This window comes from Fundulus heteroclitus, chromosome 2, assembly GCF_011125445.2.
Source record: "Fundulus heteroclitus isolate FHET01 chromosome 2, MU-UCD_Fhet_4.1, whole genome shotgun sequence".
NCBI lineage: Eukaryota > Metazoa > Chordata > Actinopteri > Cyprinodontiformes > Fundulidae > Fundulus > Fundulus heteroclitus.
In genome coordinates, this window is record NC_046362.1 from 20370903 (window position 1) to 20389652 (window position 18750).

Here is an 18750-nt window from a genome sequence, read left to right on the forward strand (position 1 = left end):
AATGTCCACAGTAACTCTGGAAGAGCTACCAAGGAACCATACAGCTCAGGTGGCAAAGAAAAGAAAAGACATTAAAAGAATAAAAAAGGAAGTCCTGTTTGAAGTGAGAACCATAAAACGAAACCTGCAAACATGTGGGAGATCCCCGGCATATAATAGGACAACTACTAATCATGCCCTCTACGGCTCAGGGCTTTCTGGGAGAGCAGCAAGACTGTTAAATTGTTGACTGAAAGCCTGAAAGCATCCCATCTGCCACACGCTATGTGTGGCAAAACGTGTGGAAGAAGATGCACCGGTCTGATCACACCAGAATTGAACTTTTTCACCTTTGTGTAAAATTCTGTGTGGCAAAAAAAACAACAACACTGACTCTTTGAACAACCCATCCTCACCATGAAACAAACATTTTGTTCAAAGCAAATGGTTGTGGCCATGCTTTTCTGCTGCAGGAACAGGGAAACCGGTTAGAGGAGGAGCTGAGAAGATGGACAGAGCTAAATTGGGGTGGAAAACGTTATGGTCCTTCAGGTTTATCACATAAGATCCAAATAATGATACACTGGAGTTTGTTGTTGTGACGAAACGTGTAAAAATTTGAGAGGGAGAGTTTTGAAAGGCACTGCATGTGCCGCCTGTGTTTTTATAATGCAACTGGGACCTGTAAAAACGCATGCACGTTGCAGGGATCTGAGCCGACCACCAGAGGGGGATCATTGCGAAGGTAAAAGGACAGACTCCTCACCCTGCTCTCTTCATGGGAACTTTAAAAATCATGATGTAACCCTAAGAGATTAATATGGAAAGGGCTATAATTAAACTAACATAAAAAAATAAACTAACTCAACATCCTGCACTTGCTTTTTTTTTAAAATTCCCTTTCTAATGTTGAAAAAGTCACAGATTCTTCAAAAACTCAACGGAAGGAAATTAAAACCTTCCTTGTCTTTTATCTTCTGTTCCTCTTCTTTTTTTACCACTGTCACCCTTTCTTTAGAAGAAGGCTGGTATTCAACACTATCACGCATTGTCCTAAAGCAGGGAGCTCTCCAATAGAGGGTTTAATTGGAGTGCCATTACTTGAGGGAACAGATGAGGCAGAGTGTTAGAGCCATCTTTAAACGTTTTCCAACAAACACTGTGAATAGATGTGTGTCTGTGTGTGTAGGTGATGGTGCCTCTGATGAGCCCAATCTACCTACTATTTCATTTTTTTCCCCCTTCGGCATTCAGATGGTGGCTGACCGTGCACACGGGCCCGCTTTTCCGTACCCGGCAGAGGGAGGGATGAAGAAACAACAGCAGATGTTTGCTTCATGGTCTTTATTATGATGTCAACACAGCCTCTTTATTGCACATTTCATAAACGCAGGAGCTATTGCTTTGTGACCAGCCAGTTCCAGAGTTCAGATCGGCATCCGCTTCATTTTGTCTCCTGAGATCCCTTCTTGTTTCAAAGCCCAGAGGCCAGGGACACATTCTGTTATATAGAAGGGGGCTACAGCATGGAGACCTTTGTAAAAGCACATGACGGTTGGCAAAGCCTGAATAGAGGAACAGTGTCCTTAATAGATGGCCGCTTGAAAAGGATATTCATGAGGAAAACCAATTAAAGAAGTTTCCAGATTCATTTATTGGGGAGATGAGATGATCATTTCCGTGAGATAATGAGCATTAAAGCGATGCTGCTTCTTTACATCTGAGTTTTCAATTTCATTTCCACTCCATTCATTTCCCCAAATCCTTTGTCGGACATGCCTCCATCCCCTTTTCTAACCTCGTCGAAGCAGCCTCCGTGGCATGTGCTCCAGGAGAGCGCTCCAGTTCAAGTGTGAGCCACCAGTCTGTCGCTCTGGCTTTGGTGGTCTTGGCTGAGACCGAATCAGTCACAAGTTTCACACACCGAGTGGAGATGGGGTGCACAAAAGGTGGTGAGGGAAAGGTTGAAGGGTGAGGTGGACTGTGAGAGAGCGGGTCAGAGAAGAGTGTGAGACTGTTGTCTCGGACTGGTCTCGGGACTAAATGAGTGGAGAATCAGGGTTAAGTGTTCTGTTTGTGTGCCTATTAAAAGCCGTGAGTACAGGGCCTTACAGAGCCCGATCTCATCGGTCCTTGCCAACTTGGATCCGAACCATTGATTTTGTTTTCTCATCTCTCTCTTTCTGTTCCTCTTTGCTCAGCCACTCCTCACCCCCTCTCTTCATGCTGACAACTAAGACATTCCAGCATCGGATGCGTTAGTTGTGGTTGTCCATAACAACCTGTCATGCGGCGTGTATCTTGTGGGAGCAGGACCACAGAGTGAATGGGTAAACCTTCTTCTAACAAACACTGTGAATCTCTGAGATGCTTTGAGCTTCCATAGAGGCGCTGCTGACTTCTGGGCTGTGGGAGTGCTTTACATAATCCAGCAGCAGCAGCAGCAGCAGTAGCAGCATCCCTCTTCTCTGCCACATCGCTCTCTCCTGCTGCTCTCTGCACCTAACAAACACACCCCAATGTAGGTCGCCTCCTCCTGACACATCCTTTGAAATTTCTTTTCCATCTATCATTCAGTGTAGTAATCTCAGGAGGCTGTGCAAACACGCTGACCAGTCAAAAGATGGAATCCCTAAAAGTTCTGCCCACGTCTGCGTTGTCATTTTTGTTTGTTGTTGACGAAAACGGCTCTGAAAAAGTGATTCTGATCATATTTTGTTGAAAACATCAAATGTAACAGTCACACTTTATTTTAGACAGCATATTATATGTAAACATTAAGATCGGTTTAGTAATAAATTACCACTATCTCTAAATTCAACAAATATTTGCAGGAAAGCCAAACGATTGAAATAAAAATTTTAATAAATTACTCCACTGCCTTTAGTTATTCAAACTTCCTCCTAAGAACTTAACATGTTTTTTTTATTGAATTTATTTAGCAATCTTATCAATCACATTCAACAGAGAGCCTGCAGTCTTTTTTTGCCACGTTTGCATCTGTATGAATGACCTAATCCTTTTTTTCATTTTATGTTATGCATATCTGTTCTACTCTAACATCCTTTGTTAGCAGGGATCAGCCAGCAGCTGACAAAATGTGCTCTGCTTCGTCTCCTGAGCCTCCGTGGGACTGCCAAAGCCAGCTGCTCCACTGTGCTTCCCAACGTAAACACATTTTAACACGAGCTTGTAAACTGCACACTTCAACAAGTCAAATACTCACTGAATTCCTCCCAGTGATGTAGCCTGTTTCCCCATCCCCTCCCTTCTTTACCTGGATCTGCTGAGGTGGTGGAGGGGATAGATAATACCCGGAAGTGGATATGTTTTAAAAAATACTCCTGTCTTTCTTTACGTCAACCTGGAGGAAGCCAGTTTAAGTTTGCGATTTGTCAAGAGTCACTCGTCCACTACTTTAGGTAAACAATAAATGGCACTGGGCTTCACATGAAATAAATCTGCTGCCTTAGTGGCATGGTCTTCATACTGAGGCCACTTATTTACATTTACCAAACGAAGACTTGGAGCTGGTAGAGTAAAACTGATCTCTAACAACATCAACCTATCAAACACACATTAAGGCACATAGCCATATTCAAAATATCACCACAGACGTTATCTATGGGGCATGGATCATAAGCTACTACTCCCCTATAAGTGGAAAAATTCAACGTGTATTCAGCAAAACATACCATTTACCTTTATTGATATATATATATTTTTGCAGTTTAAGAACACAACGTTCCTTCAGTGGTTTGCAAAAGTATTCTTGTGATTTTATAAACTAAATGTATTTTACTGGGATTTTACGTAATAGAGCAACAATCAGAAGAACATTATTGGGAAGTGGAAGGAAAAATGTGGGTTTAAAAATGTTTTTTTTTTTTTTTTTTTTTAATACAAATCTGAAAACTGTGGCATGCATGTACATCCGGTCCTCTTAAAATGCTACCAGTGAAAATTCAGTGTTGTCAGTCAGTCAGTGGAGACCATTTATGTGTAATTCAGTGTCAGTATAAATACGGGTGTTCTTTTTCAGGAGCATCTTTAGATATTTGTTAGAGAACATTAGTGAACAAACAGCATCTTAAAGAGCAAGGAACACACCAGACAGGGGAGGGGTGAAGGTATCGAACAATGTCCCAAAGTTTGGAAAACTAACAGAGCATTGTTTAATCCTTGCACCTTAAGTGACCAACCCTGGATGAGTAATACCTCAGGTAGGTGAATCAGATGAACTGATGAACCATTACTCGTGCACGTATCTTATCCAGCCCTTATCGAAGCATGACAAGAAGAAAACCAATTGTCGATAGAAAGCCACAAAAAGTCCTATTTACCACCAGACATCCAGGAAACAGTAAATATGTGCATGAAGTATGCTCCTGGTCAAACAAGACCGACATCAAACTTCTGGCCTACACGCCGCACTCTATTTGTGGTGAAAAACTAACACCATCCACACCACACTGTGCAAACAAGCCGCACACTGAAATAAGGTGGTGGCTTCATTATGCTGTGGGAAAGCTTTCCTTCAGCGGGGACAGGGAAGCTAGTCAAGATAATGGGACAATGAATAAGTAATGTCCGGGGCAATCGTGAAGAACAACCTGTTAGAGGCAGCAAAAGACTTCAGGTTGAGTTTGAGCTTCAACTTCCAGCAGATACCGACACTAGACATGCGGCTGGTTCTACATTGGAATGGTTCTGATCAAATCCTATTCACATGATCCAGGTAAAGTCCAAACCTCAAATAAAATTGAAAATCCATCAAGACTTGATAATTGCAGTTCAAAGAGGGTAATCATCCAATCTGACTGAACTGGATCTGCATCGAAAAGAATAATGGCTAATAATTTCACTTTTCAGATGAGCAGAGCCAGTAGACACGTTTACCAAAAGAACCTGGAGCTTTAATTACAGCTAAACGTGGTTTTGCAAAGTATTGACTCTGCATCGCTAAATACAAATGCATGCCCCACTTCTTATCAAAGGTTTTTACTTGTACAAAATGTTAACGTCTAGTATTTTTCTTGCATTGAAAATCATTCGTTTTCTTGCTCTATCCAATAAAATCCAACCAAAACACACTGAAGTCAGTGGTTGTAACATGACAAACTGTGAAAAAGTTCAAGGGGTCTGAATTCTTTTGCAAGGCACTTTAATTACTGGGTGAAAAACTGATTTATTGTTGTTCTTTTGGGGCTTAAATAAAGTGTTAACTGTACGGTCTTGTCAGCGCAGATATTCGTTATTATTAGTAATACATCGCAGCAGTCTATAAAAGACATGGCAGTTTACGAGTGGGAGTGTAAAAGCGATGCTTTGCTGAACACACGTCTGGAATTATGGCCATTTAGATAAAGGGATCCCATAATTAGAAAATAAGAACATTTGTATCAAAAGTAAAACATGTTTTTCTGCCAAAAACAGCCACAGAAGTTTTTTTTTCTTTTACAAAGATCCAGAACACAACAAACATCTATTAAGATGCAATATGATATACTCTCAAACAGAAATATATCACTAAATTAGATGGATCTCTCCTTTCTTCATTCTTCACTCCCTCGCTTTTACAATTTCTCATCTGGCTGTTCTAGTTTGTCCAGTTTTAGCTTTTTTTTTTAATCCACATTCATTCTAGTGTCACAAGACCTTTAACATTGTGCTGTTTGAACCATCAGTAGAATAATATACAAATGTACAGATCCACATTAGAAATGCATACACAGTTAGTTATTACAATGAAGTACTACAAAAAGCATGAGAATCAAAAGTCTTGTAGGTATTGCAGTGAGGCAAGCAGAGCCACAAATGTGCATCCAGATGGAAGGACTCCGTCCCCCTACCATGTTTAAGCTCATGTCTATTTACATTGAAACAAAGCTATCAAAAACAAAGGTTCCAAAAAATTCCTCCTAAAAACATTTTTTTTGTTCTTTTGTTTCTCTACGTACAATGTTGATTCCATGTATATACATCCCTAGAAAATAATTTAATTATAGTTACACACTTTCTACATTTGTAAAACAATACAGTTCTAGTCCACAAGGAAGGCGTTTGCTTGGATTCGGTGTGTTTGTGTGTGTGTGTGTGTGTTTGTTTGCTTGTGTGTTTATGTAAAAGAGTGTTTGTGTGTAAAAGGGGGGTATAGAACAGAGCTGGGATGAGAAATATTCGTCATTTGGCTAACAGTCGCTGGGGCGGGTTTGAAGAGCGGACCGGATGTCGTCACAGAGAGGAAGTGGTCGAATCAACTACTTCTCTCCCATTGCACACTGTTGGGACGAAGTGGGCGCTGACAGAAGCTAGGAACAAGAGGATACAGGATGATTAAAACATGAAGATTGATCATTAGCAAGTAAAGAGAAATATTTTTTTCTGGATAGGAACCAAATCCTGAAATAATAATAAATAATAATAATCATCTTTATTGTCATTTTTGCAACAAAAATCATTGGCAAAAAAACAAACAATTTCACTGGATAGGAACCAAATCCTAAAAATCATTGGCAAAAAACAAACAAACAAACAAACAAAAACAAAGAAGAAAAATAAGTGAATCATTAATACCTTGTTTTTTCCATGACCCTCTCCATACTCCTATTTTGATCTGTTGGATTCCATTTCTCTGCCTTTCCACCTAATTTCAAGCATTATTATTTTATATTTCAGTGATTTAAAAAAAAGGAACCACAACTACACATCATGGTTAACTTTTTGATTCAAACCCAAATACATATGATATTCATGTGACTGTAGTCCTTTTCATTATTATAGAATTTTCTGGAAAACTGGCCTGGATGCTGTTTTTTTTTTACAGCCTCATGCTACTGCTCAACATTTCTCCTGACTTATTCATTCCTTACTGGACAAGATCTTCATAAAGATCTTTGCCTTACAAAAAAATTTTACATTCAAACTAGAGATTTTGCTATCACAACTTTTGCGTTGGCAATTTTGAAATTTTATTTTCAGCAGGTTTCAGCTGCTCTCATGACTGCCTTCTCATAGGTTTCTCATTTATGCTCTTGTTCTTGGATATTACTGAAAAATAGACATGGGAATGAAAAAAAAAGAAGTTCAATGGGCTTCAAACCTGAACACAATAGTCTGTATGCCACAAGTAGTAGTGACGTACTTCCGTTTAAATTTAAGACATGTCGATCACTTCCAGTTGCCACCTGCTCCCTATTGTTTTGGCTGGTAGCTGTTAGATCATGAAAAAAAGACTCAAAAGTTAAACCACCTGTGAACTACTGGTACTACAGCTGAGTTCTCTTGTGTGCCCAGTGACTAGTATGTACCATACAGTACTTAGTCTAAACTCACAGCTCTCACTCACTAATACTGTGTGTCACACAGAGTATGAAATCATTTAACACAACTTGTCCACAAGTTTTATACAAAAAAATCCTTGATATTTATATTGCAGTTTATATCAAATAGACAAAATACAACCCGTATAACCCGAGCATCTAGTGGCTCAGACCAGATAAATCATTCCAAACACGTGCTACACATTAATCCATAAATGCATATTCTACATCCATCTAACAGGGAGAGGCTCGTCTGAATAATAGAAACAGTATTTTCTACGTAAACAAGACACAGTTCCAACACTAAGCAGCTGAATGAAAACAGTAAAAAGACGCCAAAGACGCATACCTGGAAAAACAAATGCCAACCTCAGCGCAATACAATCTAAACCAGACAAGCAGTGATTTAATTTAAAGCCCAAACTCTTCTCTTTCCAATGATATGAGTATCACCGCTCTACATGAAAGATTCACTGAACAAGCAGCCGGAGCAGAAGAAAAAAAAACAACAAAGTCTTATTTCATGAAGCCATAAAAGACAGTCTTACCTTTTGCTGTTTTGTGTTAATATTGCGTGTTACCCCCAAATTCCACATCCTCAGTGACTGCTCCGTTCACGTACGTGCAAGTCCGTCTGACGGAGAAACTACGTTGTTTTTTTTAATCAATGAAATCGGTCCCACATTCCCGTGACTTCTCCGAACGTTACCATCAGTGGACAAGCTCTCCGTCGTTCACCGTCAAAATACGGAGCAAGCCTATTCTCTGCCAATCGGACTCCAGCCAGGCCAAGCTCCACAATTGCAATCGCATCAAACAGGAAAAAGAACGCTAACAATAATCGGTTTGTCAAAGTTAAATAGGCTAATGAGAGATTGGTAACAACAAATTAAACCATCTTTTTGAAATGTTCCCAAAAAAGCTGACTGTTTAATTTAAATGTTGGATGCAAACTACAGTTTTTTTCACCGACCAAGGAAGCAAACTCACCCATACTTGATGGAAGTAAAAATACACTGAATCGATGTATAATCACTAATAGAGAACTTTTCGGACACTGTTAAAACGATGAACGACTAGTTTGTTTTGTGTTCTGGGTCCTTTATAGACCCTTTTTTATTGAGTGAACTCGTCCCTCTTGCCCATGCTCTCTAGCTCCAAGGAACTCAGAGCGGAGCAAGACGCAGTAACATCGGATGTAGCAGGCATTGCTTTCCATGGACTCACGGAGGCGGTCTGGAACGGAGCAAACAAGTACAGGAGCGGAGGATGTGGAATCTGGGGGTTAGAGTAAATATTTCCATTTGCCTCCTCTAATCCAATTTTTGAGTGTTACGCAGACATGGCTCCTGACTTTTTTCATCTTTTTTTGTCTCCTTGATACTGTTTAGAAAACTGCTATGAAGTATTAATGCCTGCGAACCGGGAAACAATTAATGTGCCAAAAAATGTGGAAGTGCCAGAACGGAGGCCTCTGGCATATTGGATGTTTAAAAAGAAAATGTTGCAAAATGTTGATTTGTGCGTTTAAACTCATACAATTTCTCATTGATGCTGTTTTTTTCTTGTCTCTTAATCTATCCGTAGCTTTTTTCACCTTTTTAAAAGAATTCCTCAGACTTTTGGCATTGACTTTACAATGGGCCATGTTGTTTTATCCTTTCCTGTTTGATCAGCTGCACTTCATCCTGTGCATTCTGTCTGTAGTGTGTGACGGACTGATTGACAATGAAACTAGGACAAACACCCACAGGAGAAAAAAAAGTCAACTGCTTGTGAGACCAGAGCCAATCAATTTAAGCGCCAATTCCATCCTCAGGTACAGCAGGTCAGCAAACAGCACCACCTCTTCTCTCCTCTCTGACAACCTGGACATCAGCTCAATTTATTCACTGCTGTCGCATGAGAAAACTCAGCCACTTGCTTCTTTTGTGGTAAAAATGACAGTAAAAATATTTGCAAATATTCTATTCTAATTGCCATATCACAGTTGCTAACTTGATACTTCCCATGTATTAGGAAGGGTGAGAAGAGAATATGCATAATAAACAGATGGATAAAGGTAAATATGATAGGAATCTTCAAAAAGGGCTAAGAAACAGTTGTCAGACTCCACAGGTTTTGGTTAGAATGACAAATGTTAATTGAAACAACAAAAGGACTTTTAAAAAAAGAACAAGGTATTTGAAGTCTATTTAGAGTTGGTAACAAAAAGGACATAGGCAAGAAATGATGCCAATAAATAGCAAATTCTTTCTTCAAAGATCACAGAGTCGGTCAAGACTCAAACTCTGCACATAGAATAGCACCTCTTTGTGCAAAAAAGACTATTTAAGGCTATTTCTCTTGCTCAATAGGCATGACTTTCCCAGACCTTGGACTGGATGAATTGGGTTTGAACTGTTGGCTGAATTAGTAACATGCAAAGTTAATGTCCAAACCATACCTATGTGCTCTATTCATAATGTAAAAACCCCCACAAAAAAGGATCTAATTATGTAAAATAGAATACACTTCAAAGGGTAGTTAGCCCTGCTGTTTTACAAGAAACGTCACTGTTAACTGGAAATTGCATTAAATCAAAATATGAGACCATCGTTTTGAGACAGTTTAATGTGACGGACAGGCAGGGAACCCAATAGTTGAACCAAACATGGGCGTTGCATTTAAAAAGGTTAATTATCAGGAAGCAAGTGCAGACAGGAAACCTCAAGATGGACATTGACGGGTTCAGATGGCAGGATTATAATTCAGATTTTTGCCCCAATCTTCCCCGTCTGACATGCCCCAATTATCGGGATCACTCTTATGATAATCTTAAGAGATATTGCTGCTGTGTGTGGTGTGTTAAGAGTGATGTAGTCTGCTCTGAAAGACATCGGGACCGCTCCGAACTCAAATTCAACATGTTGGATTGTATTGGCCTGAAATCCTAGTGTGTGTGGTGTTCCATGGGGACAAATGAGCTGTTAAATATGACATGTAGCCAATCAGAAAGTGAGAAAGGAAACCTGGAACCCCCCCCCCCCCCCAGTTTCCCCCCACCTCCACCCTGACATGGAGGTGAGTGAAAAAACTCACCTCTATATCATAGTGCAGCAAACGTAAAACCCGTTTAACAATTGCCTTTTCTTTTTGTAATGTTATTTTCTGTTAAAATTAGTCCGCAAACTATTGCCATTATTCTTCCTCGTCTTCCATGTTTACTTACTCTGAACTCGTGTTTAATCTTGAGAGGTTTTCCTGAGTGTGTTGTGGTGTGAGTTGTGCTTGCCGTTTGACCGGACACCACACATTGTACGAGCAAACCTGTTATATCTCTATTTTTTTTTATTTTTACGTGTGGTGTCGCTCAGGCTTTGAAAATCAGGCAACAATTTTAAAATCTTGCCGTGTGAACCAGGCATAAGGCTTTCAATAACTTGGCACTGATTTGCTGTCAGCGGTGAACTTAAAAAGAGCCTGAAGCAGGTGTGTGGAATGAGGTTGATTGCAGGCTCACAGGTGCAACGCATGAGGCTTAATTATCACTGAATATGGGAGGAAAGGCAGGAATGGAGACAGCAGTCAGCCCAGATCATGACACAGACATTTGGTTTTCATCTGTTAAGGTTTCTAACAAAACCTATTCAATGATTTGTTTGATTCCCAATATTACAAATCACTTTTTAAATGTTGTATGATATTTTCCATTTATTTGCCATTATCACCAATAAAATATGGGAAAGGGAGGCTAACCAATCAGAAACTTGGTTCACATGGAGAATATAGTTTTTGAAAAAAAAAATAGGATGTGATTACTTGAATGAAGTTGGGTCACATGCAGTTATTTTGATCAACTAGTTTGTTTTTAAGATTTGAGGAACCCAACTGCAGTAGTTTATTTTTGGCCAATATATAATTTAAATCGATCAAGAACTCAGTTTCCCCCGTTGTTGTTTTTTTCTTTCACATGAAGTTGTTTTTTTTTTGCATGAAATGGTTTTGCCGTGTGGCAGGCGTGGAGGTTAGGGAAGTCAGTAAAAAATTCTTAGCTCAATCACTCAGTTGTAAAACACCCATATTGTGATTGGGAATCGTCTTGTTGAAGCAAGAAAGACACACAGACCAACATTTCTGCCTTCACATTTCTGCACCCAACCCCTGCCACGTTCAATATGCAACCTCATACCGTGACAAACAAGATCTTTCAAACAAATCGAGTTAGCTTCAAATGTATTTTATACATAAAATAAGCTGTAAGCCACGCTCATGGGCCATGGGTATTTTTGCACTTACAGTCCCCACAGTGCAAACTTATTGGCTAATATTTGAAAAAATTAAAAATAAAAGTACGTTCACAAGCTGTGAAGAAGCCAAATACTTTGTGTAGCCATCAACAAGTTCTTGGCATAATTGTGGCTGAACATTTTAACATTCTTCTCATCAGAAATCTTAGATCTAATTTAAAAGATCTGGGGTTTCAATAGATCTGCCTTTTAAGTATCGACCAGACTTGTTCAAAAATTGAGGTCAGGGCCATGTCAGAAGCTTAATGTTTGCCTATTTTATCCATTTCAGAATAACTTCTGATGTGTTTTTGGGATCATTGTCTGTGAACTAGACCCTCAGTATAATGCTGCCTCTATCACGACAGACAGTTGTCACCTGTGCTCTTTGGTTTTAAAGCCTTCCCTTCACTCCCTCCGCCACATTTCTAGTCATTTTGACCAAACAACTAAATCTTTGTCTCCCCTGACTATAAAGCATTTCCCCACATGAAATTTAACAAAAAAAATATATAATTTTCGTCCTATGTTATTGTATTTTTGCACTATATAAGGAAGTGGTTACCAAGTGGTTAGAGAGCTGGGCATTTGTTTCTTGGAAAGGCCCCAGAGGTTGTGGGTTCAATTCTCAGTCTGAAACTCTGGGTGCCTGGACCACAGATGCAGAGAGTAATTTCCCCTCTGTGGGAATATAATGGAAATATTTATTTATTTTATGAAATAAAATATAGGAAATGGTGACAAATCTGTTTTAATTTACATTTAACATTAGGTTTCACTATTTTGATCAAGAGCATTGGTTATAAACACATAACTTTAATTAAACATAAGATTCCAGCAATTCAGGATTAAGCACAAGGAATCGTGGTAACCACCAAATGCCAAACAAGCCCATCTGTCAGAGAAAACATGCCATCGCAATAAAAATAACCTACCATGAGATGCGTATGTAGTGGCAGCCCCGCTGACACTGAAGCGGTTGAGGGTAAGCCGGTGGCTGGTCACGTTCTTCTGGGGCTGAAACATGATGATATGGACCTTGGGAGCAAACATACAGCCCAGGACTACAAAGCCACTTAGGCTGACAGAGATGCACATGGTAGTGGTTTGAACCTGTAAGAAAATAAATGATAAGTTTAGATTTTTTTTTGTTTGCTTAATAAAGTTTATGCTCACTTAGTTGATGATTTCAAAGTCACTGTTGACTGCAGAGTGCCTTGTAAAAGTATTGGTACCCCTTAAAGTTGTCAATATTTTCTCACATTGTAACAAGTCAAGTCAAGTTTTATTTGTATAGCACATTTCAGCAGCAAGGCAGCTCAAAGGGCTTTACATCATGAAAACATAACATCATAAACACATCAAAATGGTCACCGGCTGTGAGGCAAGTGACAAACATTAAATTGTATCAAGTGAAAACAACAATACACGTGAAATGTGTTGGTCAATGTTCCTATTTTTGTGGATCAAAAGCAACTCTAAACGAATGGGTTTTCAGTTTTGATTTAGAGGAACTCAGAGTTTCGGCTGTTTCTCAGTTTTCTGGACGTTTGTTCCAGATCTGACGGGCATAGAAGTTGAATGCGGCTTCTCCGTGTTTGGTTCTGGTTCTGGATGTGCAGAGTAGACCATAAAAGTCATCTCAAAATTCAGTGTGTCATTATGATTTATTGTTGAAATACCTATATAAGATAGTGCATAATTGAGAAGGGGCTAAAAATCTGAAAAGTGCGGCATGCATTTGTGTTTAGCCATTGTGTTTCAACAATTAAACACCTTCTTAACAACGACCAGCCGCTTTGACGTTTTCCAGTCAGGTTTCCGTGCTCACCACAGTACAGAGACCGCCCTTATCAAAGTGTTTAATGACATCCATATAAATACAGACTGTGGAAGAACCACCGTGCTGGTTCTATTGGACCTCAGTGCAGCATTTGATACTGTTGATCACTCCATCCTCTTAGAGCGCCTGGAGAACTGGGTCGGCCTCTCTGGTACAGCTCTCAACTGGTTTAAATCCTACTTAAAGGACAGGGACTTTTTTGTATCAGTTGGTAACTTTAAATCAAAGATGACCAAAATCACATGTGGGGTTCCCCAAGGGTTCATACTGGGTCCCCTCCTCTTCAATATCTACATGCTCCCTTTAGCTCAGATAATAAAAAACAACAACATCAGCTATCATAACTATGCAGACGACACACAGCTTTACATCACCATGTCACCAGGTGACTATAAACCAGTTCAGGCACTGAGTAAATGCCTAGAAGAAATCAATGCATGCATGTGTCAAAACTTTCTTTAGTTAAATAAAAACATAACTGAAGTAATAATCTTTGGACCAATTGAGGAGAGATCAAAAGTTAGCACACAGCTTCAGTCGCTTCAGCTAGAAACCACTGATCAGGCCCGAAACCTGGGTGTAGTGATGGACTCAGACCTGAACCTCCAAAAGCATCTAAAGACAATTACAAGGTCAGCTTTCTATCACCTGAGGAATATTTCCAGGATTTAAGGACTAATGTCTCAGCATGACCTGGAAAAGCTAATCCATGCATTCATCTTTAGTCGAATTGATTACTGCAACGGTGTTTTCACAGGCCTGCCTAAAAAGTGGATCAGACAGCTGCAGCTGATCCAGAGCACTGCTGCCCGGCCCGTGTCCTCACTAAGACTAAGAAAGTAGAGCACATCACCCCAGTTTTAAAGTCATTACACTGGCTCCCTGTATCTCAGAGAATAGACTTTAAAATACTTCTGTTAGTCTATAAATCACTGAATGGTGTAGCACCTAAATGACGCTATCTGCTGTCAAGAACTCACGCCGAACATATCCCCTCTAGACACCACATCCAGGGTGAACCTTGGTGGTAGAAATTTGTCAGGGGATATAACAGTGGAGAACCAACTACTATGTTCCTTCCACTTCACCATCATGCGCTATTTTGTGCAGGCCTGTTGCAAAAGATACAATGAAGTTTCTGGCTGCAAAGTGAAAAAAGTTCAAGGGTTTGAAATTTTTTACAAGGCAAGTTTACAGTTGTACTTTAGATAAATTGCATGATTTACTGACCTCTAAAACCAAACATTAAACTTCTATTAGAGAGATACAGGTGTGGCTGATTTATAATCATGCATACAGCCAACGAGGCACATAAAGCTAGAGTACAACTCTTGTTTTCAGATCTCCTTACCTTATAACAGTCCGGAGAATAACAATTACTGACTTGATCAATAAAGACTCAATCAACAGAGAACACAGAAGCCAAACGTAATAGTCTCTCGCTGCTCACTTTAGGTTTGTTCTATGTAGTTCATTGTGTAAATCAATGCTAAGTGCTTCCCCACTCTCTTGATCACAGGTCTGCAGAGTTGTCTGTTGCATGCTCAGTTCGGGTTCTCCTAATCACTGCTCTAAGTGTTACAGCAAGAAAATTCACACCACAGCTGAGCACATTCGTCAGTAATCAACAATTCAACATCTCCTCTGTTTATGTAAATATTTATGAATGTGGGAGGATATTATGTCTGTGCCAGACTAATCTTTTTTTTAAAGATTTCTTTAAAAAATGTTTTTCCAGACGAGAGGGACACATTTAAAGAGACAGGCACAGGAGAAAAAAATAAATAAAGAAATAACAAAACTAAGATCTATGCACTTTTTTCAGGGATCAAATGGGCAGCTCAGGTATCAGCACTTCTCTCTCATGCCCTTTGAAACACAGGCTGTGTTTGTGAACCTGTCTGCTCAAGGTGTATAGTGTACACTTAGGATTTTTGCAGTTCAGGAGAACACTGATTCGCCTTTGATGGTAAGTCTGGACATGTGTCAGCAGTTTAACAGAGCCTGTTTGTCACCTCAGAACTGCAGAGTTGGGACATCTGCCACTGGGATTAGCCACAAGTCAAAGTCGCCACCGCACCGGTTTATTTCCTGTGTTCTCTGACAGTTTTTGTCAATGAAGTTGAGGGAGAGGATGCTCTAAAAATGAAGTCTGGAAAGTAGGGATGTTTTCAATTTTAAATGATGTTTGAATTTTAAATGTATCCTTTTTTCTACAGATTTGTAAATCATACAAAACAGTAATAATAATAATAATTTTATTTATTAAGCACAAATAAGAAAAAAGATCAAATGTAAAAAAACAACATCTGACCAATCTCAGTATTACCCAGTGTTATTTTGGGGATTTTGAATTCAGGTACTTGTATATATATATATATATTCTTTTTGTACATGAACTGCAATTAATCCCTCTTCTCTGAGGGGGGAAGTCTAAGGCAACATAATTGCCTTCATTTTTTCAACTGTCTTCCTTTCATTGTTTGTTTGTTTTCTGTGGATTGATGAAGAACAGTGTACTAAAGCCATAAACGCCGAGGGGAGCAACCTATTGCACCCACTTTTGCACCAGGTTACTGTTACCCTCTCTTTCTGCAAAGGTAAAAAAAGTGCATAAGTGGTCAAAGAGAAAATAGATTTTACTTTTTTTTTTTAACAGAGACGTCCGGGTTCTGACTTGATGAGGTACTCCTCACAACTTTAAGAGCAGCATCTGACTGATGGAATCATGTTAGAATTTTGTTTCTATAACAAAAGTGATTCTGCAGATTGGAAAAGACATTTCAAGAGCATCGCTTTGAGTAATTTGTTTGGAGATTACAGATTCAAGTTAAAATTGCATCTGATTATAAAATTGCAACGTTTCTAAGTAAATATACACCACAAACCTGTGATTAAATAATAATTTAATAGAGGGATAGTTGTGCGATTACACCTAAGTTTGCTAAGTGAGACAGTTTTCTCACTGTGCCTCAGTTATGTAACACACATAGACCTTCTTTATAGAGTTAATTTATTTCAGTCCTTTTTTAATGCAAAGCATCTGCTGGTATGTTCCACAAATACTAGGTGTTGTATTCTGAAATTAAGAAAGTAAAATGATTTTAAATACAATTTATGCAATTTATTTGATTAGAAAAATTATTGACAAAAGTATCTGGCAGGCATCACTGGCAAAGCGGATAGATTCTACCTTCTGGTCTTTGTAAATAACAGGCAATTTTCTCTGGCTGTTATTTAGATATAATAATAATAATAATAAAATGGGTATACGCACAGATAATTCCTAATTTCAATAATGGAAAACTGGGTTTCACGACCAATATTGACCTTGCATATGATCTAAGAATAAGAAACATGCACAATGCCAGGTTTGCACACATTTAGCACCACAAATACCTTAGGGATTATACCGCAGAGATTTACAGAATCTTTTAATATTTCTAAATTAAATCTTTCGTGATTTATTAGTCTTTTCATCTTGAACGTTGCTCACATAAAACTACAGTTAGCCAACTTTGAATGTGGACATTAATAGTTGTTTCCTGTTTTGAAAACACTGTAATTTCTAACGTATTTTCATGCAAATCAGTGTGTAAGAAAATACCCTGTAGTCACTGGATGTGACATAGAAGATGGGAAGAAAGGCCAGCCAAATTATGCAGGTGGTATACATGGTGAATCCAATAAATTTGGCCTCATTGAAGTTCTCGGGGCATTTCCTGGTCTTGAAGGCATACCTAGAAAAAGACACAAACGCACGTTATATAATGTGTGAAACACAGACAGATAGGATTGACAAAAAAATCGTAGGCGCTGGTTGTGTTTTTTAGAGTCTAGCACAGCATAAACTTACACAGTACACAAGATGACCAGGAGCACATCGTATACCAGTGACAGCAGCATGCTGGAGTCTCGCACATTACACTTTAGGATTACAGTCTGTCGTCGTTCCGGTAACGTAAAGCGCCGCGTCCCAGGAACCTCCAGCAGCAGCCACACTGAGACCATCACTAGCTGGACAGAGATCAGACTCAGACAGATAAACACCTGACAAAGAAAGGAAGGAAAGGAGAATTAATGTAATTGAGTTTCTCTGTGAGTCAATTAATCCGTCCATCCGTCTTGCTGATGCAGATTGATGGACGAAATGCAGCGCTCACTCACTTGAGAGGAAGGGCTAATGAAGCGCGGCCTCACTGCGCCTGCTCCGTCTTTCACGCCGTTGAAAATTCTGGCGATTCTGTTGGTTTTGGTCAGCAGGGCGGAATAGCACACAGCAAATGACGTACCCAGGCCGAGGCGCCGCAGGGCACATATGGCAGGAGAGGGTTTGGCCAAGAAGAGGAAAGTCATGGCATAGGACATGAAGACTCCTAAGAGGAGAATGTAGCAGAGCTCCCTGCCCGATGCTTTCACCAGCGGTGTGTTGTTATGTCTGATGAACACCCAAAACACCAGACCGGTGCACACAAAGCTGCAGAGAAGGAGCACGCATCCGACGATCAATGCCGTGAACTTACAGTACAGCTTGTGTTGTATATGTCTTGTTTGAGTACAAATGTTGAAAAAAAAAAAAATACAAGCAAATGCTGTCCCTTAATTTAAAATAATAATTTGTTTCCCATTTTGTCATGTTATAACTTTAATCCCTTTTATTGGAGTTTAAAATGACCAACACAAAGTGGTGCACAGTTGAGAGGTGAATAGAAAATTATACAAGGCTTCAAAAATGTGTTTAAAACAAAAGTTTGCCGTGCATTTGGATTCAGCTCCCCTGAGTCATTATTTTGGAAACTTGCTTTATGCTGTATTTGCAGAATTTGGAGGTATATCTTGAGTAAATATATATGCACGTTCCATTCATCCAAAATAGCACAAGCTCAGTCAGATTGGATAAGGAGCATCAATTTTCAAATTGTTCTAATGATTCATACCATTATTGCTCTGGATGTTTGTTTAGGGTCGTTGGCCTACTGGAAGGGGAACCTCTTTTTTTATCCATATTTATGTACTTTATTCAATCTATTAACTGATAGATCTTTCATCTTCAGTCTTGCAGTTTCTGCTTGTAGTCGATCTTTATTCTGGCATAAGACTTTCTTTAACTTTTTCTTTATACACATGCCTGTAAAATGATCACGTTCATTCAGTTAAGAAATAAAGTATAAAGTTAAAGTTATAACAAAATCCTAAATATGGGTTTAGTGGAAAAAAAAACATCTTATAAAATATAATTACTCTTGTTAGGTTTGAGTTCCAAAAAGGTATGGTTGTACTTAAAAATTGGTTTGTAAATAGAAAAATCCAATATATTGGTCTAAGAACATTTTCAGTA

The 18750-nt window shown here is 39.1% G+C and overlaps 1 protein-coding gene across 1 annotated transcript in view; it reads right to left on the bottom strand.

The window, feature by feature from the left end:
* Positions 1 to 871: 871 nt before the first annotated feature.
* The window catches only part of grm3 (glutamate receptor, metabotropic 3), a 78403-nt gene continuing 60524 nt past the window's right edge, over positions 872 to 18750 (bottom strand). The window contains exons 10-14 of the mRNA XM_021308431.2: positions 17580 to 17889; positions 17269 to 17462; positions 17020 to 17152; positions 12505 to 12682; positions 872 to 6290 (exon numbers count right to left, since the gene is read on the bottom strand). Of these exons, the coding sequence (XP_021164106.2) occupies positions 6214 to 6290; positions 12505 to 12682; positions 17020 to 17152; positions 17269 to 17462; positions 17580 to 17889 (892 nt within the window). The 3' untranslated portion in view covers positions 872 to 6213. The remainder of the gene's footprint in view (positions 6291 to 12504; positions 12683 to 17019; positions 17153 to 17268; positions 17463 to 17579; positions 17890 to 18750) is intronic.